Source organism: Struthio camelus, chromosome 2 (genome assembly GCF_040807025.1).
Source record: "Struthio camelus isolate bStrCam1 chromosome 2, bStrCam1.hap1, whole genome shotgun sequence".
Classification (NCBI taxonomy): domain Eukaryota; kingdom Metazoa; phylum Chordata; class Aves; order Struthioniformes; family Struthionidae; genus Struthio; species Struthio camelus.
Genome location: NC_090943.1, coordinates 143,737,651 through 143,764,021, shown reverse-complemented (window position 1 = coordinate 143,764,021; position 26,371 = coordinate 143,737,651). Strand labels below are relative to the sequence as shown.

General features: G+C 40.1%; 1 protein-coding gene across 11 annotated transcripts in view; it reads left to right on the top strand.

Moving 5' to 3' along the window:
* The first annotated feature begins 4,962 nt into the window (after positions 1-4,962).
* Positions 4,963-26,371, top strand: part of OXR1 (oxidation resistance 1) — a 282,934-nt gene continuing 261,525 nt past the window's right edge. For 2 of the 11 annotated variants that reach the window (XM_068932825.1, XM_068932820.1), the window contains exon 1: positions 5,840-5,952. Coding sequence is in view for 6 of the 11 variants with exons in the window: in XM_068932814.1 (XP_068788915.1) it covers positions 14,106-14,107 (2 nt within the window). In the remaining 5 variants the exon portion in view is untranslated. Of the gene's footprint in view, positions 5,160-5,839; positions 5,953-13,759; positions 14,108-26,371 lie in introns of those variants that run through there. The other 9 variants (XM_068932814.1, XM_068932833.1, XM_068932837.1 and 6 more) reach the window with 9 other exon arrangements.

Sequence of the window (26,371 nt, the reverse complement as noted above, 5' to 3'; positions counted from 1 at the left end):
CTGCTTTGTTCTGATTAAATCCCTCCAACAGGAGGCTGTAGAAAATGTGTGGGTTGTCATTTGTTGCCTCTTACAGACTAAAACCTCCCGCTTAGTCTGCCACAGACACAGAATGACCTGTTAGCAGCAGAATGGCTGCTTGTCTTGGTCAGGGAAGAAGAAAGGATGCCAGAAAAGTTATGGATATGCGGAAGGATGGATATCCAAGAATGTCAAAATACTCATGTCCCCTGGCGATTTTTCTGTAAGGTATGGAAGCAGAAGCTCTAAGGCGGTTAAGTACAGTTGTTACTCAAAGGTAAAAACCACCAGTAATCACGGACAGTGGGCTATGGATAGAGTCTTTATAAATCTTATAAATATCCTTGGCAAGACATCTTTGTATTCAGGACTGACAGGGGAGATACGATTTGGACCACTGTGAATTCCAGTGCAGAGAACACTTTTATTTTTAGCATTCCTCCAAAGGCCTTTGACAGTCACGCTTAATGAATATTAACAGTGAAACCGGGAATTTTTATATAACATCCTGCTTTATCAAACATAAAGAGGATTTTTGCTGCATCACATTTAAATCCTAAAAATCACAGCAGCACTCTATCATCAGTTACCTCTATAGTTAACAAAGAGATCACACTGGTATTTGAGACCACAGGCTTTTAAATATATGATGCTTCTTGGGGGCCACACACTCTGTAGTTTGTAATAAACAAATTTATCACAGGTATTATCTGCCCAGTATGCTGTCCCCTGCAGTGGCAGATGCTATTTAGAGAGAGTACATATGCTTAAAGTTTTTGTAGTCTGTTCACCTAGTACAGCCCCAGAATCCACATCTGTGGGATCAGAGATACTAAAGGCATACCCCAGCCTACTCATTTACTACTTATGCACCTGGTGTCCACTGCTTCTAATTCCTTCTTGAACCTGCTGATGAGGTCTGCCTCCAGAACCTCTTAGGGTAACACTTTCCAGAAGACTACTACCCACTGTTTTTTTGGGGGGGAGAGGGGGAAGGGAGGGGAAGTATTTTATCTGTTTTACACTTAGTTTGAGTTTCCTCAGTACTGTGGAATTTGGTGAATTCTTATCCACTTACTGCCTTTTCTTCTGCTTTCATGATTTTGTAAACCTCAGTCACGTCCCCTCTCAGGCTTCTGCTCTCCAAGTTGAAGAGTCCTGGCTTTTTCATTCTCTCCTCACAAGGCAGCTGTTTGCTCCTGACAGTTTTCTTTCCCAACATTTTCTAACTCTGTCCTTTCTGAGATGTGGAGACCAGCACTGCATACAGCACTCACCATGATAGTGCATCAGGGTTGCAAAAAGCAGCAAAATGCTGCTCCCTTTCCTACTGAAGCCTGGCATTTCATTGGCTTTTTTGGCTGCTGCTGCGCATTGAACTGAAAACTTCAGAGAATGGTCAGTGATGACTCAAACAGCTCTTGGATACCAAGTTGGAGTTGCCAACCCTTTCAGCTTCATGTAAGCATAGTTTAAATTATTTTCTCTAGGTGCGTTATCATACGGGTTGCACCTCCTCTTTACCCATCACTTCAAGGACTCTATAACAGTCCGAGTCATTCTGTACAGAAATGCCACACTTCTCAATCCCCTATGCCTTATTTTCCCATACTACAAAAACCTTTCTTTGCTTCCTATTCCCACGTCCTCCAAATGTAGTCTCCACAACAGAGATGTATATGCTCCCACATTCTTGCCCTGACGTTCTGGAGTTTCCCCATGTTATTCTCCATCCCAGGTTGTGTGGCGATGACCCCATTCATCCCTCCCTTGTCCCAGGGTTTCCCAACTTCCCGTTTGTCAGGGTTCTACCAGAGCTAGTCCCCTTCCCAATCCCTACTCCACACTTATCTCCATTGCAGTAGCTCTTTACATACTCTTTTTTTGCCAACCTATCACTCCCCTTGCAGGTTTTTTTTTCAATTTTAGTTCCCTGATTTTTCTTAAAAATCAAAGGACATATGCTCCCTCTTCCTCAATGTCTAGAACATTTTCTCAAACTTTGGAACTAATTGGATCTGTTTTTTTTTAAATTATGATATAGATGCATCATAATAATCTGCATATACATTTTAATCAAGACTTCAGATACTCAGTACTTTTCCCATAAATTTTCCAGTTGAGCTCATTTTTCTCATTTTCCCTCATAACTATTTTTGAATAATTTTAAATTTAATTTCAAGATCAATGTAAATGGATGGAGGTAGAAGGAAAAAAAGAAAGATATTCTTGCTTAGAAGCCCGAAGTGGCACTGTTTGTGTCAAAACGAGAATCCCTCTTTATGCACTATGAAGCACCAATGATCCAAATTTATTTTATACTCCTTAACTGTAAATCAAAAGCAATGAATTGTGTAATGGTTTATATTAAAACTGCACCTCATCCCTTGAGCACAACTGGACATATACCAATCATCCCAGCCTTTCTGCTGCTCTAAAGAACACCTCCCATTTGTGCCCCAGCCCTATAGCTGGATTCTCTCTAACAGAATCTCTCCATTCTTCTATACCTAATAATATGAATTTTGGTTTGGTGCCTACTCCCCATACTGCTTAGCTTAAAAGCACGTGCAACAAATGGTCACATAAAGGATCATAAACCATGAAGAAGTAATGTATGCATTGTATTTATACCATTACTAAAACTTTCAAGTTAGAACCCTTGAAAGTGAGTTTTGCTCTGTATTTTTCATAGTGTGTAACTAAAAAAATCTGAAATGTCAATGCATATTCTACTTATCACACAGGAAGATTATGTATTTCAACTAGACTGTAAAGTTACCTGGGGCAGTAAATTTGAGAGGTGAGAGTGCTGGAATGTAGCTTTGAGTTATACAAGAAGAGGGTAGAGAAAAGAGAATCTGCTGGTATCAGCGTGCACAGCGAATATATTGACGCGAACAGAAAAGTGAGAGGGCAGAGGTGAAAGCAAGGGAGCCAGAAAGCGAGAGCCAGTCTGAGAAATGTCATTGCGTGAGGTCATCAGCAACGTGGAATTATAGGAGACATGCTTGAAAACCAAAGGTTTTACTAGAGCATTCCCAAGAAACACGGAAATGAAATTTTTGAAGTTCTATGCTATTCATGGAAACGAAAGCTGTACGTCTTCTGAGAAACTGTTCCTCTTCTGTCATCTGATAGGGGTACAGGAACACAGTAGATATTTAAATCTTTGTTGCTGTGTAGAAACAAAATGTAACTTTATGGTTATTTCTTATGAGTAAAACTGGAAGGAGGAAAAAGGAAGAGCATTCACATGGGTGTCTGCCTTTAACTAATTTATAGTTCCCTGGTTGGCACAGCAGATGCTGCCACCCCTTACTTGCTAATGTCCGATTTAGCAATTTCAATGTGGGTTGACGACGATATCTTTTGAATGCTGAAATTACAGGAACTTGGTATCTTAGGCAAAGATTTTTATAATTTAACGCGATTTACAACAGCAGTTGGTCATGGCTTGGGTCACATAGATTCATATATGTTTATCTCTCATTGTAAAAAAGCAGTTATATTTGAAAAGTTCCGAAGAGATTTCTGACAGTCAAAGAAAGATGTGAGAATGATAATATAGCTACCCCTGAAAAGGATGATAATGCAGTAGTCAATACAAAAAAGTATTTTCTTCATCATTATTCCAACAGAGACACTGTTCTCAGGATGGACAGTCTTCTGCGCTCCCTAGATAATAAGAGTCCCCCGTTGGAAGCTACTCTCCTGAGAGTCAGGACATCTTTATGTCTCCTGATTTATCCAGAGCTGTATGACAATGAAGGTGCACACTGTTCTAGGAAATTCTCTAGAGACTGCTGACTGTTTCCAGAGTTCCAGCTGCAGACAGAAATATGTTAGCCCTCTGTTCCTCCCAATCTGAGCCTGTATTCAGAAAACGGCCTTTTCTATTTCCCCTGCTGCCTATCTTGAGACATCTCAATAGCTCCAGGCTAAAGAATTTCTTAATATTTTTAATTTTTTGTCACTTTGTGCAGTTATACATGCTGCATAACTTACAACTCTTTATAATATATAGCGTGAAGGCTGCAGTTAGGCATGGACTACAGAATATCTCACTGCTTGCAGAGAACACAGTGGAAGTATTACAGGGTGAAGAGACAATTAGTGAACATGATTCATTCCCTTTTTAATCCAATAATCTTCATGACATCATCTTTTGTTTCTTAAAGTACTGCAGCAGAGTTGCCTACATTATCTTGTCTAATAATCTACCCCATTGTATGCCAGTCTACTAGGAAAATTGCTTCCTTGCTCTCACTTTATTTGACATCACTGACAAATCCTGCTTCCTTTCCTGATTATACTTACCTACACGTAACTGAGCTGTTTTTATGCAGCAGTTTTTGCTCAAGGCTGTGTTAGTTTTCTGAAATTATTCAGATTAAGATAAACTTCCTGTGCTCTCCTGACTAGTGAAATGTTGAAACTTCTTTAACACAGGAATCTTGACTGTACATATTATTGCAAGTGATGTCATCAGAATATCAAATTATCTTGAGGCTCACTCTGTTCAATATTCTTTTCTAGGAGTGAGAACTTATTTAGCATCCACCCTGTAGAAGTGTTTTTACGCAGCAGCAATTTTCTGTATCTGTAAAAGCAGAATTCAGCAAAAATACTGAACTCCCACTAGGGTACTATAATTTTAGACTTTGTAGTATGTTTATAAATCTACAACAATTTGGTGCTGTCATGTTTATTCTTACTGATCTTTTAAGAAGGCACAGAATCATAAGCCATTGTTCAAAGACATCGGAAACTCTTATTCACAAATATGTGCCGGACTTTTAGTTTCTAACAATTATCTACAGCTCTGAGGGTTGAAACACAAGTAGCGTCTGTGAAAAGAGAAGAGTGAGATCATGCCATTTCTCTTACTACATAAATCTTCCTGCACTGAAAAACGTATTTAAGGATCTGTTCTGCAAGCTGCTTGCCTTGGACCTGTCACTTCCTCATCCAACTGCTCCGGGTTTCGCTGGAGATCTAGCGCGAGTCTGAGCCTCATCTGTGACTCCTAACACCTCGGGAACCGCATGGGGATGTTATAAGTTCCCTTTGCGTCCTCTCCCACGCTTTCTAGACCTGATTTCTGAAGCTGCCGCTCCGCAGAGCATCGCCCTGAGGTACGTTGCCCCTGCTCGGCCCGCCGCCGAGGTGCAGGGCCCGCCGCCGAGGCGGAGGGCTCGGGGCGGGCAGGCCGCCGCCGGCCGAGGCAGGGAGGGCCGAGCCCGGCTGCCGCCTCAGCCCAGGCTCCCAGGAACCCCCCCCCCCCCCCAACATAACAGCGCCGAGCGCGGCCAGAAATTGAGCGCGGCCCGACACCCCAATCAGCCCCTGCTCGCTTTCTGGCAAACAGTCTGCAAGCGAGCGTTACCTCCGCGCGTGCTTTGAGAGGGCCCCCGGCCGGCGCCCGGGGCCGGCAGGCAGGACGCTCGCCGCGGTTCGAGCGCGGGGAGGGCCGCGCAGCGGGGGCTTCCCCACCCCACCCCACCCAGCTCGGCTCCCCCGCCGCGAGGCGAGCGGCGGCCGCGGGCGGCGAGGTCGCCCCTGCCCCTTTAAGCTCCAGCTGCTCTTTGCCGCGACGCCTATTTTTAGCTCATCCTCTTGGTAGCATCCAGCTCTGCCTCTCCGCGCCCCTCGTCTCTGTGTTCTTCCTCCCCCCCCCCCCCCCCCGCGCTTCCCTCGGTGGTAGGTTCCGCTCGCAGACGGCCCGGGGACTGAGCATGTCCGAACGCGCCCGGCAGCGGCCGCCGCGCCGAGGCTGCGCTCGCGCGCCCGGCTGGCAGGGCGGGAAGGACGGCGCCCGGCGCGCGCCGCCGCCAGGCGCGTGAGGGAGGCGCGTGCGGGGGGGGTGGGGGGCGCGAGCCGCCGCCGCCGCCGCTGCTGCTGCTGCGCGGCGCCTGTCGCCGTCCTCAAGTAAGTTTCTCCGCCGGCGCGGGGTAGCGGGACCTTTGGAGCGGGGTGGGCAGCGGGCTTCCCCCCCACCGCCTTGCCAGGGGCGGCCCTGGGGCGGGCGGCCGGCAACGGCGCTGAAGTTGGCGGCGGCCTGGGCTGCCCTCGAGCCGCCTCCGCCCGCGTCCCGCCGCTGCGGCAACTTCGGCGCTGCCCGCGGGCCGCTGCGGCGGGGGGGGGGGGGGGGGGGGCGGCGGCGGGCGCCCGGCGCCGCAGGAGCCGGCTCCTGCCGCCCCTCTCGCCGCCGCCTGGCGCTGTCCGCGCCGGGTCCCGGCGGCGCCGCACCGCCCTGGGGAGGGGGGCGGGGAGAGGGGTGCTGCGCGGCTCTGCGCGGCGCGGTCGCCGCCGTCCCTTGCGGAGAGTTCAACTCCGTCGGCGGCCGGCCCGGCCGAAACGCGGGCGGCAGGAGCGGGCGGCCGTTTTCGCCGTGTGAAAACGACCTCTTCCTTATAAGAACGGTAACAAAATAGTCTCGTATCCAGTACGTCCTTGGTATAGGTTTCCGAAGACTGTGGTGTTTTGACAGGAGTCTCTGGTTAAACAGATGATACCTTAGGAAAGAAAGTGCTTACTGAGAGAAAGCGTGGATTACCTGTGGGGTCTCTCTCTCATTTTCAGACTAGGAAATGAAAACAAAATTATTACGGGTGTGCTTTTAGTTTAGTACGGGTACGATATTTTAAACTCATTCATCAACAGTAAAAATGCCAAAGTATGCCCTGATCCCCCCCCCCCAACACTGAATTTTGATACTCAGTTTAAATATGCATATTCTATTTTTGGGCCTTTCGTATACGAAGTCAATACTATACTGATATTAGGAATGTAAAGTTCTTTATTTGATGTTGAGAGCAGTACATGTTTAGTTCATTTCCTTTCTCATGCTCTGTGATTCTGTGATTCTGTTTCAGAAACTGCTTTCCTATTGAATAGGAGGCTTGTTGTTTGCAAAGTTGTATGGTTATATTAAGATAGCTGTCTAATTAAAATGATGAATAAGGGAAGGGGAATTTGAGGAGGTTTCTGTGAATTCTGCTTAGCCTGACTCCAGTGAAAGAATAGGACTGAGCAAGGACCAGTAAGGCCCTCTTGCTCTACAGTCTCTCTTAATTTTTGTTAGACCACTATAGTACCTAGTCCTCAGTTTAATGGCCTGACTTTTGAGACTCTTACAGGCATGTTTATCTTTGCACGTTGATTCCAATTTGGTGTAATACTTAGTGTGTACATAAGCTTAAATGTCTGCATGTTAAGCCTCATTCTCTTAAATGACAGCTTTCAAAATTTAGATGCATTTTAAAGTTCTTAAAGACCCAGAACTTGCCATCTTTGCTGTGTGCATTCTTAATTCTGTTAATTAGCGCTATTGCAATGGAGACAGGAAGACTGTTGTGTGATTGTTTCCATACCTCTAGGTCCCTTCCCCTGTCCCAAATGAAACAAAAAAAAACAAGGCAAACCTCCAAAACATTAATATGGGAGACAGTCTGTGGCTTTCTGAAAGTCCGTCAGTATGTGCAATTGGGATCTGACTTGTGCGTGAATAACCTGCTGCCCTGTCAGTTAACATTCTTATGAGCATGCAGTAACGTGAAATAACTGAGTTCTTGAGTAGATGCCTTCTGTGTGCTGCACGAGGCTATAAGAGAATGCAGCAGGGAAGAGCAGCAGCTTGTGTTACCTATGCTGACGACATAGTGAAAAGTAAGGAGGGAAATTTTGTACAGGGCAACCTGCCATTTCTTTCTTCTTGTAATTAGATTTGAGCTGAAATCGTAGTAGGGTATTTCAAAAATAAAATTGTCCAAAATATCAGAAACCTTTGAAGTGTGTATATTAAAAATGGCTTTCCGTATGCTGTTAGCATAATAGTTTATTTAACAGGTAGCATTTGTGTTGCATTTACTGTTATAACATTTTAATACCTCTCACTCTACCTCCAGAGCTCATACAGATTAATAGAATTATTTCAGCATCCTAAACAGATGAGCGTTCTTTGATAGTCAAAGCATAGGCAAGCAGATCATATAAGCATATCCTTAGAATATACTCTGTGGCATAATTCATGTAGAGTCTCAGTAGATTCTATCTCTTGTTGAGGTCTGAGCCCAACTAATGGAAATGCGAAAATTATTTGAGTCGCTGTGGGGTTAGATGTTAATTGTCTGGAAATGTCTAGTTTAGCAGATGCAGTGTTTGCACCTACCTTCTACTGCCTGAAGGGAGAAAATCTAACTGTAATTTTCTTCCTCCATATATTTTTTCCTTGAAAACTCTTATTGCTCCATTATTCAGTTAACCTAAGAAAATAACTTAAATTTGTTTCTTATTCTTTTTTTAAGAAAGTGTGTCATCTTGCATTACTTCATGCATACTCATGCTGCTAGGACTTTTGGAGAGTAACGGAACTACGGAGAGAAATGTTAAAATACTTATTTTTGCTTCAATAAAGTAACAAAAAAATCCCTATTAATAATACCACAGGAAATGTCATTGGCAATTGATTACTCTGTAAAGCTGGCTAGAGACAGTACTCTAGGATTGTCAGCATGCCCAGTCAGCTGTTAATTTTCAAGAAGGTCTCTTAGCTTCATTTTTGTTGTTAAGCTACCTTAATTTCTGTCTTCACCCTTTAGTGAGTGTCTGTTGTTTCTTATTGTTACTATAGCAAAACTACTCAATTAAGTGTGTTACTGAAATGCGTATGGGAGGTGACAGCCTTACAGAAGCATACAGCTGTTGCTGACAAGCATGGTTCAGTGTTCGCTTAGCACAAGAGTGCTATGTGTTCACAGTTAGAAGATTCTGAAAAACTTCTGTGTAATAGAAGGCATTATTTAAATTTGGGATAGCTTCCTTGTTTGTTGCAGCGCTGCAGCAGACCTCCTTTAAGGCAGGGTGTCTTTCTATGATGTATGAACTGTCACCATCAGAAGGCAGAAGGAGAGGTTTTTGGGTAGGAAAAAGAGGTGTGCGTGCTCTGGGTCTTGTTGGAGAAGACCTTCATGTGTTTGAAAAAGACGTTACTATCTTCAGTTCAGTTTTTTAGAGCTGTTTGGTGCCAGGAGCGAATGCTTACATGGTGTACTGAAGTGGTAAGCTTTAAATCATGCTTTTATTCTAGTATCTGCTTCTACCAGTTCTACTGGTATGACATACGTATGGAGAAGGTATCTCCTGCATGTTTGATAATATATTATGGATGTGTCAAACAGTTCCTAAGACAGAAAATTATTGGACCGTAAGGTCAAAACCTTTCAGATTGTGCAGAGTCTGAAATCTGTCAGTGAGAGGACTTGTTTATGGCCACAGCAATGCAATTAGTAAGCTTCTCCCTTTTGTAAGGCTACTGCTTCTCTCTCTCAATAAAATGCTGAAGCAAGTCATCTTGGCCCCCTGCTCCTGCTTTCTTACATTAGTCTTGCAGAACAGACATGGAGGGAGCATGAGCTGTTCTGATTTTTATTTTTTCTTTTTTTTTGGCCTGCCGAAGGGCAGAAGTATGGAGCAGAAGAAAAAGTCAGAGGAGAAAGAGACAGGCAGAGAGGAAAATATGTAAATCTGTGTTAATCTTCCACAGCTCTTGTACTGAGACCCAGTTGAAGTTGCGGCTCCTTAACTCTTCAGTGAGGTAACTTCCCAGCTTCCCTTTTTTGAGGGGAAAGGGCCTTTCAACTTCATTGCAGTACTCCTTAGGAATACGCACATATTTATTTCTTGAGAAATATTGTCGGGAGAGACAGGAGCAAAGGGAAGAGAGAGCAGCTACCCACAAGTTAAACATTTCTCATAATAAAAGTTCCCAGCAGAGTCCTGAGCAGAGCTTACAAGCAAGCTGTTTGTCACAAAACAAAGGAGGGTACCTTCTCTAAGGCCTATGTAGCATGTTGCCTACATAACCCAGGGGATGATGAGTAACATGGAAAGAACTAGGATTCTCAGCAGAAGGATAAAGTATAGTATAATTTTGTATGATGGGTGTATTTGCAAGTTCCTCCTTGAGTATTTGGTAACTGTGAACAGTATATACATCTCTTTATTTCTTTATTGCTGGACCCAGCTGTTTTCAGGCTTGGCCCAGGTGTTTTCAGGCTTGGACTGTTAAGTCTAACCTAATTTCTGTTAAGAATTCATAACCCTTTTTGTTTCATATAGGGTTTCTTCAAGATTAGAGGTAAAGTAACAAAGTACATACTAAGTAATAGTTAGTGAACTTTGGCAGATCAGCTAATTTAGACTGATTTAAATAAGAGTTAAAATTTGTGTAGGAACAATAGAATTCCCCCAACAAAATGATAATGATTATAAAACTGGAGGAAATATTTCCTCTCTCACAGTTTCTATTATGTGGGTAGTCATTGCCTTGAATACATTCTTGGTTGAACAAGACTTATCACTTGCGGGGAAAGGTGGGAAGAACTCCTACTGTTCATTTAAAAATTAGAAATAAAGCTCTCTTAATATGCTTGAATCCATCCAAGTCCATGGTGAACTTTTAAAGTATTAATTAGCCTAAGCATTTGTTTTCAATACTTAGTTTTATATTGTTATTATTCAACTTCCAGCTTTCAGATTTGACTTCAAGTGCTGGTTCGAAGAGCTGTATATTGTCATTTTCTTTATGAATAGAATGATCAAGACCTCTTTATAAGACTAAACTTATTAAACCTTTTACTATTATGCAGATTTTCGATCCTTGATTCATTTTTGAGACTAAACAATTATTCCATCACCTGGAAGCTATACCTGCTGTGTTGTGGATGCAAATCGTGACTTCCACAAGTGTGCTTTACCTTAATGTGATGTAACTTCACATATAACTAAAAGATCTAGGGCAAAGAAAAAAAATCAGTATGCTAACAGGGAAAGAGATCATAAAGCACTACTTAATGGTGAGGAAACTACAAGATTTTTAGTACTTTGTTAATAAATGTAGCAGTCATCAAAAGTGAAAAATTAGTGAAAGAGAAAATTCTGAACACTCTTAGACAGAGCATCATTTTCTTTCCTAATAAATCATTATGACAAATTGCCTGGAACATGCACTGCTTATTTAGTTGCTGAATAATGCTAACCGTAGTAAGCAGTGTCTAGAAGATGCATTTCTCATGCCTGCTGATCAGTTTGAGTAGCCTAATAAGTTGTTTATACAAGCCCCAGAATGGAACTGCTTACATAGACGTCGCTTTGACAGTGATGTCTCTTTCCTGAAGTATGAACTTCATGATTTTTTTTCTAGAAACCACAAATTAACTTAAATTTTATATAATTTTATTTCTAATATAATGTTATTTAAATTCTTACTGGTGATTTACTTGCCAGGAGTAGGACATATAAATAGCAGTACTAGAACAAAAAAGCTTTATTTGTATGTTTTTGAAAAAGCAGAAAACAGGACACCACTCTGTACAAAGAACATTTGAAATGAAGCATTAAGCAAAGAAGAACATTTCATGTGGTGTGCAATATTTTAGGTTGTTGTAACTACCTGTTGCCATAGTTGGATTTTCAGTGAAAGCTATTGGCAGAGCTTAAGCTGATGTTAATAATTATGTTAAGCTGATTTTTCTATAGGAGATGGTAACCTTGTTGGGCTGTGAATGAGCTTAGTCATATATGATCCACCTTAAGAGTTTACACATTGTTCAGTAATAAATGGTCAGAGAGTAAACATTGTTTTGTTAACCTGGCATGTATCCCTTTTATCCCCTTGAAGAAGACTCAGCTGACATCTGTCCATTGATGAATATGTGGTATTTCTAATGGAGCATGTAAAGGAAAGCTGTGGCAGTTCTGTACCAACCACATGATACCTCTGAAAGTCAAAGCATTACCTCTGATAGTATGGGCAACTTGTTTGTTCAGTGGTACTGTATGTACACACTTAGCAACCACTTTTATCACATCAGGATAGGGTACCAGGAACAGTCTTCTCTATCTTCATAGAATCTCAGAGTGGTTGACTTTGGAAGGGACCTCTGGAGATCATCTAATCCAACACCCCTGCTCAAGCAGGATCAGTTAGGTTGCCCAGGACCATGGCCTGATGGCTTTTGAATATCTCCAAGGTTGGGGACTCCACAACGTCTCTGGGCAACCTGCTCCAGTGCTCAGTCACACTCACAGTAAAAAAGTTTTTCCTTATGTTCACATAGAACTTCCTGTGTTTCAGTTTGTGCCCATTGCATATCTCATCCTGTCTTTGGGCACCATGAAAAGAGTCTGGTCTCATCCTCTTTATGCCTTCCCTTCAGATATTTAAGCGCGTTGATCAGATTTCTCCCCTCAGTCATCTCTTCTGCAGGCTTCAGAGTCCCAGTGCTCTCAGCCTCTCATATGAGAGCTGCTCTAGTCCCTTAATCATTGGTGAGGGATCACTTCCATTAAACCACTGAACTTCTGAATCTGAAGACGTTTTGTTGTGTTAATGCATAGGATAGCTGCTAAATTTATATGCCTGTTTTTTCCAGCCACTTTGTGTACAGTTCCCATTTATTTCACTGTCAGCTTGAGTTCTGGAAACACAGAAAAAAATCTGTTATCTCCAGTGCTCCTTTTATGAAAGCTTTTGGGATGCACAGTGATGTAATGACTTCACAGGTAAAGCACTGTTGGCTTTAGCACTCTTATGGTTAATAACCACCCAGAAACCTTTATAAGAGGAAAAGCACATAAAAACAAGACTTTAAAACCGATACTGTAAATGATTTTTTTTTTTTCCTTAAGGCATTAATACAGCCGTGTTCCATGGATGCAGCTTCTAAAATAATAGTAAATGTTATTAGTTATTCCTTAATCTAACAATAGCTGTACAAATGCTTGCAAATAAATCATATTCGTATTTCATGAATAATACAGAGCATATTAAAATGTTAATATTTGCAGTCACTGAAGTGAAATTGGATTCACTTATGAGTCTTCCTTATGTTTCCTTTGTGATTTTAAATTATTAATATTGTTATATTTCATAAATTGATATTTATATATTGCTGATGTAAATCTAATCTATTTCGTCATCTGTATCTCTGGAAGTTGAATTCCATGTTTCTTATGCGTTAACTTGCCCTGAAAACTCAGGCAATCCATGTTATTGATACAAGTACATTCAGTGATGATTAATCGGTGATGGGTATATCACAGCTGCTCTAGCTTCTGAAAAGGGGAGCTGTAACAGCTTTTAAATCCCCCTTTAGAGAAGGAAACAATTCTTATTCAGGAACTACAAAGAGAAGTAGGAAGGAAAACATATATGATAGGAAACGGTTAGGATCTGATCTTTAGTCTCTGGGGGTTTCTCAATATTTTTTCTTAGTTTATGCCTACATCTCTCCCTTCCCTCCCTCCCTAATATATGAACACTAGACTACACTGAAATGCTATAGCTAAAGAACTAATGCCAGTCCATTATAATACTTCTTTCAGTTGTAGGTCAACTCAAGCCCCTTGTGGTACTTCCTGGTTGAATATTTTTCAAATAACTCTATTAACTCTAAACATGGGTGTAAATGACTAAAGAAGTCCCAGTCATGCCTTCTGTTGTCATGGGTCACCATTAGTGACCCATGCCAACAATAAACTGCATTTTTCTTTGCATGCATTTTGCATATGCCAAAATGGATGATAGTAGCGGGAATTGACTGTTCCTTGTGGAGCATTTGACTGTGAAACTTCTTTCCAAATGCAGCCTGCCATATTTTCCTTTTATTCCTTATTTGTTCACTAAGATATCACAGAATAGTGGAGGTTGGACGAGACCTCCGGAGATCATCTGGTCCAACACCCCTGCTCAGGCAGGATCGGTTTAGAGCACGTTGCCCAGGACCACATCCTGATGGCTTTTGAATATCTCCAAGGATGGGGACTCCACAACCTCCCTGGGCAACCTGCTCCAGCGCTCAGTCGCGCTCACAGTAAAGAAGCACTTGCTTTGTTCAGATGGAATTTCCTGTGTTTCAGTTTGTGCCCGTTGCCTCTTGTCCTGTCTTTGGGCACCACGGAGAAGAGTCTGGCTCCGTCGTCTTTACGCTGTCCCATCAAGTATTCACAACGTGGATCATATCCTGCCTAAGCCTCCTGTTCTCCAGGCGAAGCAGCCCCAGCTCTCTGAGCCTCTCCTCATGTGAGTGATGCTCCAGTTGCTCGATCCCATTTGTCATGTCTCTCGTGTGCGGGGGAGCCCAGCACTGGGCGCCGCACTCCAGGTGTGGCCTCACCAGAGCTGGGTGGAGGGGAAGGATCACCGCCCTGGATCTGCCAGCAATGCTCTGCCTAATGTAACACAGGATGCCACTGGCCGCCTTTGCAGGGAGGGTGCGTTGCTGGCTCATGGTCCACTCGGTTCCCACCGGGACCCCAGGGCCTTCTCTGCAAAGCTGCTTTCCAGCCAGTCAGCCCCCAGCGTGTAGTGGTGCATGGGGTTATTCTTCCCCAGGTGCAGGACTTTGCCCTTTTCTTTGTTGCACTTCATGAGGTTCTTCTCTGACCATCTCTTCAGCCTGTTGAGGTCCCTCTGAATGGCAGCACAGCCCACTGGGGCATCAGTCACTCCTCCCACTTCTGCATTGTCTACAGACTTGCTGAGGGTGCACGTGGTCCCATCATCCAGCTCATTAATGAAGATCCTAACCAGTATTGGCCCCCTTATCAATCCCTGGAGGTCATCACTGGTACCTGGCCTCCAGCTGGACTTCATGTCACTGATCACAATTCTCTGAGCCCAGCAGTTCAGCCAGTTTTCAGTCCACTTCAGTGACCCCTTTTAGTCCATCCTTCATCAGCTTATCTGTGAGGATGTGTGGGAGACAGAATCAAAAGCCTTACTGAAGTCCTGGTAAACAACATCCATGGCTCTTTCCTCATCCACCAAGCCAGTCATCTGATGTCTCTAGAATGGAAACAGTAGAATAGCAAGCTATATAAATGAAAGTAAAGATATAAAAGTAAAGGTTTAGAGCGGGACTTACAGGTTTATCAAAATTTCACTGCTCAATCACTTTTCCAGTTACTACTTCCCAGTGTCTTCCTTCATGCTGTGCGTCCACGCTCTAAGCTGGTTATAATGGACAGCATACGTGTTTAATTGTAGAGGGCCATACACATTCAGCTGTTTCTACAGAATTAAAATGTGTATTTTATTTTTATCTCCAAATTATTATCTCCAGTTGATAGAGATCTATCAAGTCTGAACGTAAAATTTTTTCAGGTACTGCTGTCATCATAGCTGCCTTATGTATTTTCCCAGTGTAACCTTGGACTTCCTTTAACCTCTGGATAGACCTGAAATCTAAGGCAGTAGCAGTTTCACTGTGTTGCTTTGCCTCTGTGAATCTACCTCCAGGCACAGCTTTCCATTCATAGCATCCTCGTGTTCAGGGTCCCCAGAGGGCAGAGCTTTCACCTGAATGCACCCATATCTAAGACGACAGGATCAAGAGGGACTTCAGCATTTTTTCTTCTCAGCTGACAAGAGCTGCAGAAGTAGTGATTGCTAAAAGTGAGATTTTTCAGATATGTTGTTTGTGTTCTTAGAGTCCTTGTAGCATTGAGGCAGTGGGATGTGCTAGAGTTTAGGTAAAACGAGGAAACATCCTAACTAAATAAGAAGAGCTATACCTCGATTTGGGGACTATGAGAGAGACTATCCTGGCTTTGGATCAGATTAGGACTTGGGTGGGCTGCCTGGACAGAATCTTAGTATTGGTTGGTAAGAAAACCAGAACTAGGATGAGGTTGTCAGAGAGCGGTGACGGTGACTGGCACATCAATCTGAATGGGGGTGAGGGAAGCTGACAAGGGTATTGGGCCCGTAGAAAGAAATGAAGGTAGCAGAGTCTGCTTCTTCTGAGGGTAGGCCTTGACAGAGTTCAGAAGGAATCCAAGGTTCCTGATTCTTGCTCTCCTGTCCCAGGAAATCCATTGCCATGGGTATTTCACTTTGTTGTTCTACCTCTGTACAACCCCCTACCTCCTTCACTTATTTATCATTTTTAAATTTACATTTTAAGCCCCACAAATTGTATAAACATTAGAAATGAATCTGCCTGGTTACCCAAAGTAAATGACAACTTTTCTGTTAAACATTCTCTGTGCTTCAAATGCTATATCTGTGAAATGAGGGCAGTACAGGCTGCACGGCACAGCATGTTGTAAGGATATGAGAAGATAAGTTTATTAATGCTGGTGAAATATTCTGATATTGTTGTGATGATCACCTGGGAGGTCCCTGAGGAAATTAATGCTTCTGGCCTCCTAGCACAGATTAAGTGGTGTGCAGAAAGGCCATGGATTCAACAATGCAGATAAGAATAAATATTGGATCCCTTAACTGCTTTTTCAGTAAATGCTGTCCTTCCTGTTCTCTGAGTCGCTCAGGAGTCTTCGTGGGAAGAAATGCTATGTGAACACATAGCTGAAGACCATATAAAGCTGTTTGTGTGTCCTGTGTCAGAATTCTGTTTGGACATCTGCTTACCTGTGGTTCTTCACTTTGTGCAAAGAGCAGCCACAGCACATAGGGAGTTGTTGCTTAGTACTTCCAAGATGTGCTGTCTTCATCAAATTATAATCAGTCTCCTGAAAAATTAGGATGTCTCTGCGGGGCGGGGGGAGTTCGTCATAGTGCTGATGTAACCATGGGAAAAGAGATCCGACAGGCCTCTTACTCATTGCTACCTATTAGTAGAGATTAGATAAGCACGGCAAGGAGCGAGGAAAACAGAACTAAGATACAAGTGATCTTGGTTTTTAGTGAGTGTGATGCTTTTCCTTTCACTTCATGAGGGAAATACAGCTTTGCATTACTTATTTGCTTGAAGACTAACATATGTACATTATCTCCAACAGCAATAGCAGAGATGTGCAAAATGGGTGAACTTAGTGATGGTGGCAGTGGATGGTGTTGCCCAGGTGGAGGAGCTGCATGACTGGAAGGAGCTCTCAGTGTTTGGAAGGAACCTGATGTGGTGGTGAAATGTAACCAGAGAGTATCTGTGTATCTAGTTGGTGCAAGTGTGTTGCGCTGTGAACGCCAAATTGACTCTCCTTTTTTCTGTCACCATCTCCTATTTTGCCCTTAGTCAATTTTGCAGTAAGTTTTGAGCAAAACTTAATCATATCTAGAAGTACCTCTACTATATACCCCTACTAACAAATATGCAGAAAAGGTGCTCTTACTTCTCAAAATATTTTCCAAAAATTCCTCCAATTTCTTTCCCCAAATTTTCAGAGTCCTTTATAGAGGCATGTTCTAAAATTATAGCACAGACAGAATATAAGCTTGTTACTGTTTTTGACGATTCCTTTTTATTTTTTCATTCACTTCTGACAATTTTTGTTTCTCAAGTATATCCAAAGGAAGAGTTTTTATAAGACGATACTGCAGTGGATGGTAGAAATTAATTTCCCAAAGGAAGACAAAAGTATTCTATGTCATCCAACATGATCTCCTGTGGAGAACGTAAAAGACCACTGATTGGAGCCTGCTGGACTTTCTTGAGCTGAAATCACCATAAATGAAGTTTTGAGGAAATCTGACAGCTGATATGGATAGGATGGGAATCATCCCATTTCAATGAAGCATGCAAAGGATCCCTAGCATCAATTCTAAGTTCTTTTTATAACTTCTAGTTGCTTTCTGATTTGAAATTCTTCTTTCCAATTGTTTTAATTACAGCTCACTATGGCAAAAGTAGCTGTCTCATTTACTGTTTATCTGAATGAGTCCAAGAGAAGAAAAAAATTTAAAAAAAACTATTTTTTTATGTTTCTGTATTTGTTCCACTTCCTTACTTAGATATTTTTAAGGGCAAATTCTGAAAAAATATGACATCTTTCATTGGGTTCTCTTAGCTTCAGCAATAATATGACCTAAGTGTTGAAGATATAGAAGAATTTTCTAATATACTTTTTAAAATATATTAGATGTTTCAGATATCCAGGCTCATATAAAACCTATTTTTCCCCTTTTGTGGCCATGTGCTTGTTTTTTAGTCAGTTTACTGTCTTTAGAAGACAATCTTGTGATTTGTACCTGTGCCTTCTGTATTGTAAAACCCAATCATGTTTAGGTCGGTTATCTGTTTTTAGTTTTTCCACACGCCCATCTCTGTATAAATCAATAGATCTCTAACATAAAAAAATAGTGGCAGGTTTTGGCTTTAGATGGCATACTGTGTCAAGCGCAGTCTCTTTTTTTTCTTTTTTTCTCTAGAATCTGTAAATATTTTTTAGGTGACTTAATCAATTTGCATTTGCCAAAGTGAGCCGGACTTAAGCTGTACGAGACCAAAACAGTCACCAGTGCAGTTTAATGCATATGTTAATATGGTCCCTTTATGTAAGCACATGGTTATTAGAAGAATTTTGAAGGATAGTCTGAAAAAACTTAGAGCCTTTTGATGGATAAATTAACATAAATTATGCCAATCTATTGAAATACGAAGGGATTAACGCTGGAATGGTGTAAGGCAATAACCTTGGTACAAGCAGCTTGTAGTTTTCTAAGTGCTTGTACCTGACACTGTATACTACCATCCTCAGACAGTAGCCTGACACAAATTTCGGTGCACCAAGCATTCAATTTCCATGCCAGGATTAAATTACTCAAGTTTGTTTGGAGATCTGGACTACTGCAGTTTTAAACCACTAACATTTTGTCATGTGTTGCTGTTTAGAAAGATTCCTATTCTACTTAAGAAAAATTGAATTGTGATAAAATAATGATTATGACTATTTTTCTGAGCTGCAGCACATCTGAAGCCTGCAAATTTGTTTATTCTAAAGATGCAGTTAACCGATTAACTTGAATGACAGCTATTGTTGCCTCTTCCAGTCAGTTCTTGCTGTTCTATTAACTGTATATAAATACCTCTCTTGCACATAAAGGGAGGTAAAATGACAATATGTTTTCTGAAGAAACAAACCTAAACATTGGCTTCTCAATCTTACGTGAAAAATGCAACATTATTCCCAAAGAACTTTGGTCTGTAGCTCCCTAAGATGTGCATCTCCAAATACATAGCTATTGAGCTGTGCAAGAGCACTTACAATAACCATAAGGGTTGTCTTTGTTTGGCTGGTAGATAATCAGAGCTACAACAAAACTACTGCAATATTTTATTGATCATTCCTTAATATGTGACATTTAAATAAAGTTCCTATTTTTATAAACTGCTCCGTTGTGTTACTTTTTTGGGGATATTGTCTTTACCAGGCTCTTGATGTTGAAGTGAATCTACTTCTATAGATCTGTCAAGTATATACATCACTCTGTATGAGAAAAAAGTTTGACCTTGTGCAAACGAGGATTTGCATTTATACAATGCATCAATGCAATCTTTAAGGGCACGTGGCCCTAAAGTATGTAATTATGAATCCCAACAAAGGATGTAAAGTGACCACATACTTCAAAACAGCTGTTTTTTTCCATCTAAATAGTAGAGCCTGTCACTGCAAACCCTTTTCCTTAAATCTTCAGACCATAATGGATGTACAGTTTTAGGTTTGCTAATAGGTCAAGCTAATTTTTACTTTTTTTTGTCAAAATTGCTGATGGGGAAAGATAATTTATGTGAGACTATTGAAAAAGCACTTGAAAAATTACAGTAATCTGCATGCCCAGTATCATAAAGCATGACTGAAGACCGTGGTCATTTAGAGGTGAGCTACAAGAACAACATTTAATTCTGAGTTTAAATTATGGTATTAACCAGTATAATTTGAGACAAGAGACTGTGATTCAATCTGTTTTAGGGAAGTACTAAATAGAAATTCATACCTGAGCTTGTAGTTTTTTCCTACTCTCACAAATTATCCATGTTTGGAAGTTCTAGTTCTGATCTTTTCTTGCTAACAGGTATTGCCATCAGAAGTCTTTACTGTGGACCTTGTGACGTGAACCCAATAAAACTGTACACAGCAACTGTGCTTTCTTGTTGAAACCTAAATACTTAACATTTCCATTAAAAGTTTCTTCAGAAGGATCTTCAGTCTTGAACAGAGCCATGGGAGACAGACTTTGACTGACTGACTTCATTTTAACATATGGAAGCTGGTTAATTTTCCTTTGATAGACTCCAGAAAGCAACAGGCGGTGAAAGAAAGGTTCTTTCCATGTCTTGCTGGAGGGTCAGATAGAATATCTTACAAACAGCTTTGAGCCATGTGTGAAGAACATTCCTACCTTCTGTTCATCAACAGAGAAGCAGACATAGCATGTTTATATTTACATTTAATGAAAATGAATCCATATGTATTTTTTGTGCTCTTACCTTCTGGCTAATTGCTAATGTGGAACTAAGCAGCAGTAGACTGGACATGTATGCCGTCAAGGGTACTAATCTGTATTTTGTGTGTCGGTTCTAATGGCACATAAGGCTTTTTCTGGTGCAGCATTTTTGCTGGTGATCTATTTGGAATGGATCCAAATGTATTTTTGTGGGTGGAACAGTGAGAGGAGGTTGGAAAAGAGCACTGGTTCTGTGATACAAGCCCTTGAACACTTCAGTTGCAGGATTAATAGCAACAAATGTTTTGTGTTTGTTTTCCTGTGGAGTGACGAGCCACATGTGGGGAAAAAAATTACTTGCATGTATTAAGTTTTTGCACAATAGTGTTTTGTGTTACTCTTTTGTTTTGCAAATTTCAAGAAGCTCTCCTGTGCTTGCTAGTGAAATAAACAGATTACAGGCATAGAGCAAAACCCTTCATTCCCTTGCAATTAATTTAATTCCTGCTAAAGTCCTGTTTGGGAAGGATTGACCTTGAAGCATTCTGCTTCACAGTTCAGATCGTTTGGGTTATGTTGACATGTATACTGAGTAACCTGAATAAAAATAATGAGCAGACAGTGGGTGTTTTTTTTTTTTTTTGGTCAAATTGCTCATTATCTTCTTCAGGTGTTAATCTTCTCACTTTCATATGTTTGTAATGGAAAACTAAATTTAGTGTTGTGGAGACAGTAACATCACTTCATATTCTGTTGTTGTAGTCCTTACTTAATGCTCTCAGCACAGTCATTTTATAGATGATCTATACAATATATTGGCATAGGCCAAATTTTCCTCTGTGACTCAGAAGCAATTGTAGTAATGTTGGTGCAGGCAAATTCCTCTCTTAGCTATGAGATTGTAGTAGTGGTAGTGAATTTGCTGTACGAGTGGAGAATTCATAAGCCTGCACAAACATAAAATTAACCTTTGACAAGTATTGAAATTTTATTTCAGTTATGCAGTAGTACTGTTTTTTGTCAAGAGTAATCTGTTGTTCTCAAAGATCCCCATATGTGCTTGCATTCACAGTGTAATAAAGGCAATTTATGCCTCCATATAGTCTGTTGGGATAGTGGTGAAGTTGTCATTTTGGAAAGAACGTACTCTGTCACTTCACTCTTCTGATGTCCTGAATCACTTTGCAGGTGCCAGAGTTAGATATTGCTGGAAAAAATGCCAAATGCGGACATTCTGAGATTATGTGGAAGTCACTTGTCATAGTCATGGTGTAATACCGGAAACAGAATAGAAGGAGGAACCTATTTGTGCCTAAATATACAAAGCTTGAATTATTCATCAGATAATAGTGAAAAAATAGTGTGCACATCCTGCCAGGCAGAAACATAAGTGACATTAACTGCAATTCAACAAAGCAGTATGGCTTTCTAAAAACACATGGCCATGGAGTTATTTATTACAGTGTATCAGTGTTATCTGAATTAAGAGAAAGGGAACAGTGTGATTTTAGATAAACAAGATGCACAAAGCCAAACTGTAACAACAGAATCCTGTTAGATGTCTAAAAAGGAAAGGGCAAGAAAATATCTGAATTGTCTGTTTACTGTGTGCTGCCTGTACCTTCTGGGATGTTGTTTTTCTCCAGTTCTGGGTAGAGATCACAGCTAAGAAGAGTAATAAGATAAGCCCCTTTTGGCTAAAAAAAGAACCTTCTGCTAAGCTTCAGGGTGAAGGACACGTAGGCTCTCCTTTGAACTTCCACCGGGAACTGCAAGAGTAAATAAAAACTTTTCCTGCTCAGCTAATGAGCTCTAGGAGCTTCCCACAGTGGTGACCTGTTCTGTTTTGACCTCCTGAGAACAGCCCCGTAAAGCAGGCATTTGTCTGCAGCAGCGGTCAGACCAGTCAGGATTCTGACGTTAATTCAGTGATCTTTCAAAATATTTTATACTAAAGTGAAAGAAAAAGGAGAGACTTTTCTAGTCTGGAATATCGATTAAGGATTTTAAAACCACAATTTCAATGGAAATGGAAAAGTAGCAGATAAGTGATGTCTTCATTCTGTCTTGATTTCAATTGCAGTTTGGTAATCCTAAAAATCAGACTTTTAAACAATGGTCTGAGCATGCAGTGTCATTTTCATGACGCTTGAGTAAGCAGCACTGTTATTATCGATATCATTATTATTTATACCAAGTGAATTCAGTGGTGAAATAGTTTTTCCTTTTGATTTTTCTTACTGAAATATAGTTATTTTAATTTCCATTTTAATAATGACTTGTAGAAAAATATGATGTTAGAACATAAAGAAGCAACCAAGTACATATTTCATAGAAAAAGGTGAGGAAAATGTAAAGCAATTTTAAGTTTGCATGAGAAGAAGGTTAACTGCATAACTGGCTTTATTAACAAAGGCATAATTAGAGCCATTTTTATTCTCTTATATCATTAGTTGAAATGTCCCATGTGGGGATTTATAAACATTAAAATTTTGCAAATGGGTGGCCATACAGACAGCATATGTTTCACTTTTCTTTCTTTCTGCTTTTAGAGTATTATCAAAACTCACAAATAGTCACAAATCTATCTTAACGCCGAATTACTTGCCATTTCCATAACGTTTTCCCATGAGCTTTCTTTCACTGAGATCTCTTTCCAGTTACCATTTGCAGTCATTCAGCACTTTTTGCACTGTAATTCTGTAATGCAATACATTTATTTAATGTGTCTGAATCCATCAGAGTTTGTTTCAGTCCACAATAGTGTAAACAATTTATTCTAAAAAATTATAAGATTGATAGAATATAATGTTTTAAAAAATAATAGTAAACATTAGGCATTTAGAGTTCATGCTTTCAAACTTTTCTGAAAAAATCAAAAGAATTAGACCATTTCTCTTTGGAATTGCTGCTGGAATTAAAGCTTCACCAGATATTTCAAAAAACAAGAATTTTAAGAAAATTTTCAGTATCATATGTAAATTAACTTCGAAATAATACTGGTAGCATCCTTAGTGATAAAAGCAAAACAGAAAGACTTAACAATATGTATGATACTTTTAGCTCCTGTTATCTCTATGTATGTAATTGGACATACACTGTCAGAAGAAAAGAAAACAAAAGAAATACCACAATAAAAGATTCTTTTTGCCTACCCGCCTGTAATGTTATGGGCAAAGCACTACAGAATGTTTATGCTAATGATTTTGTATGATTACAGATCGTAGGAGTGGAGATTTCAATATCCTTGAGCAGCTGAAGTTATTTTTTTAAGTTGAATTGAATTCAATATTTGTTATACTTGAGTATTTAAAATGCAAAACTTATACTGATTCTTAGAAATTCAAAATACTGGGACCTTTATTGAAGCCAGTAGGAGCTGTGTGTGTTTAGGACTGCTGAAAATCAGACAGAAAGGTGCATGCCTGAGCACAGTGTTTACAAAGCCTAATTTCTCAAGACTCCCTCATTTAATTGCTATATCAGCTAGCTAATAGCTAAGTTGGACCTCTGCTCTAAATAGGCCTATGAAGGTGTCTGTCTGTCTGTCTTTCTATCCATGGATGATGGTGGCTTCTTGCGACATTACCTTACATTCTTAAAATCAGCCTTTGCAAATATTCTGTCAGTGTCTAATTTTTGCGTCTAGGTTTAAAAACTGTATCTTCAGTTTTCATGTTTTACGAGTGACAGCATAGGTAAGTCCTAATTGTATCACTGTAATTTTTTTCTTGTTTATAGAGATGTGATAGGAAAATTAAAAGCAAGGAGTCATTCCTAGATTTTTGGCCACAAGAATGGTGAATGTTAGAAGTATGCTAACAAGTGCTTCATTTCTCCAGAGAGGCTTTATACATTGATTCTTTCTGAATCCATTTTGCCTGTTTGTGAATTTCTCCAGTTGTATTCTGTTAAATTTCCCGACTTCCAAAATGTGAATCTCATACTTCCCTTTGTTTTTGATAGAGCTGTAGTTGTTACTCAAGTTGCTTCCTCGTCAGTGTGGCTCCTATTTTTCAACAATATCTCATATTTGACAAAATAAACCTGCATAATGTTTCATTACTGAAGTGGTAAATTTTAGTTGGGTTTATAGTTTAATTTCTTCCTTATGACATTAGTTTTATGAATCAATAAGCTATCTTCTGTGAAATTAGTGTGCCTTTTCTCTTTGAGTGAAACATATTACTTTCTAAAGAATAAATTCTGAAGAGATTTTACAGTTGTTTGTTAGGGAGTTTGATAGACTTTTTGGTCCAGCTGTGGCCTGGTAATACCACATTTCCTTAGTAGTTCTGTGGTCTCTTCTTCAGTGAATGAACTGATGTTAATATCTGAGTCATTCATCACTCCAAGTCATCCCAATTTAGTCTTTGCAAGTGTTGAGAATGAATAATATTTTAGGATGAGCAAGTGTTTAGGATGGCTAGTACAGCCTTAAGTGTTCTGCCCATCTCTGTACTTCTTACTCTATTTAGATTTGAGTGGGTATAATTTTGGCTGCAAGATTTTATGCTACTTGTTATTCATTAAGTTGGCAATCCATCTGGAGAGGATATTAATCCAAAATGTTGTTCTGGTGCAACTTGTTTTGAACTTACTTGTTTTGGAATAGCACTGATTTGATCAGAGGTATGTTAAATAAAGCGTGACTACTTTTTCCTTTTTCTGTAAATTTAGATATGGCCATGTACTTTCCGAGTGTTCCAGGTCATATTTGCTATTTGCCGTACTGTAAGCCTGTCTGCCATTTTGGCTTTCTTTCAAACATATTTATCTTCAATTCATCTTTTCCGTATTTTTTTTCTTACTTTCATAAGGTCAGTTCAAAAAAGTTGCTTCGACCTAGATTTTTTTGCAAATTCTTTGTATGCTCTTTCTGTTGCATGTACTACTAACGAATTCTAATTTAATATGAAGGGGAAGGTTTCATTTTTTTCTGAAAATTGTAGTTTAACTGTCAAGTGAAGTATTGTGTCACTCTTTATTTCCATATGTAGAGTTTCAAAGTGGATAGTTTAGAGTAAGCCTTTTGTGAGCAATTTCTTCCAATATTTAAAATTCCTATCATGTAACAGAGGATCGCTGTGAAGTATTTTGGAGGGAATAGTTTCTTCTGCTATTGTTAGATTAGTCATTAGACCTTTTCTAATTGACAACAACAACAAAAAAGCCCAGCAGCATAATTTCATGTAAAGGAGGAAAAGTTGAAAAAAAATGCATGGCTGAGATAAGGCAATAAGAGAAGTTCCTCAGCAGAGTCTGAAAGTAGGTTTAATGAGTTTTAGTTGTTTATTTTAGGTTTTATTTTTGTTTGTGTGCCATTTAAAAAAAAAAAAGGTAAGACCCATTTTTACAGAAGGAATGATCTCTCCTTATCCCTAACCTTGTCCTGCATTTTGCTGTCACAAAACATAATAGTGAAGTCATAGGAATGTAGAAGTAAATAAAAATATAGTAATTAAAAAGATAAGCCTACTTTTGAGAGAGAGACAAAATCTGATACTCAGCAGACTCTCTGAATAACCTGACCTCTTTCCTCCCCAGCCTCACTGGAGATGATCCAGCATCCTCTTGCTGTGCAATCTATCTGTTTTCCAGAGTTTTTCCACTCCTTTTTTTCTTCTGGGAGATTGTAATTTCTGGCAGAGATGCCTGCTGGCAGGTGCCTCTGGGAGAAAACGCAGAACCGTAGCCACCATGGTTATAGAGCCTGTGCAGGTACAATTGCTTGCAATCTGGGACGTTTTGATTTCTGGTAGCTCATCTTTCTAAACATATCCAAAGCCATGGTCCATATGTTACTGCAATTTGTTCTCTCTTTTTTTTTTTAAATTTTTTTTCTTTGCCCCTTAGGGCCCTGATAGAAAATGTGTGTTATCATAAGCCAACATAACTTGAATAATGCTAGCTTGCATTCTCTATCTCAGAGATAGACTAAGGGCTTAGAAAAAGTAATTAATATTTATTTAATTTATTTAAAACCGAAAGACTTATATTAACAGTTTTTCTCAATTTCTGTTTATGCATAGATGCTGAATATTTCATTTCTATCAACGTGTGCCCCCTTAATTTTCATCTTACTGAAAGGAAGGATCTCAATATTGTAAACTGTATTAGGAGCTGTACTACCTTTGGTGCTAGTCAGGGTTTCGAAGG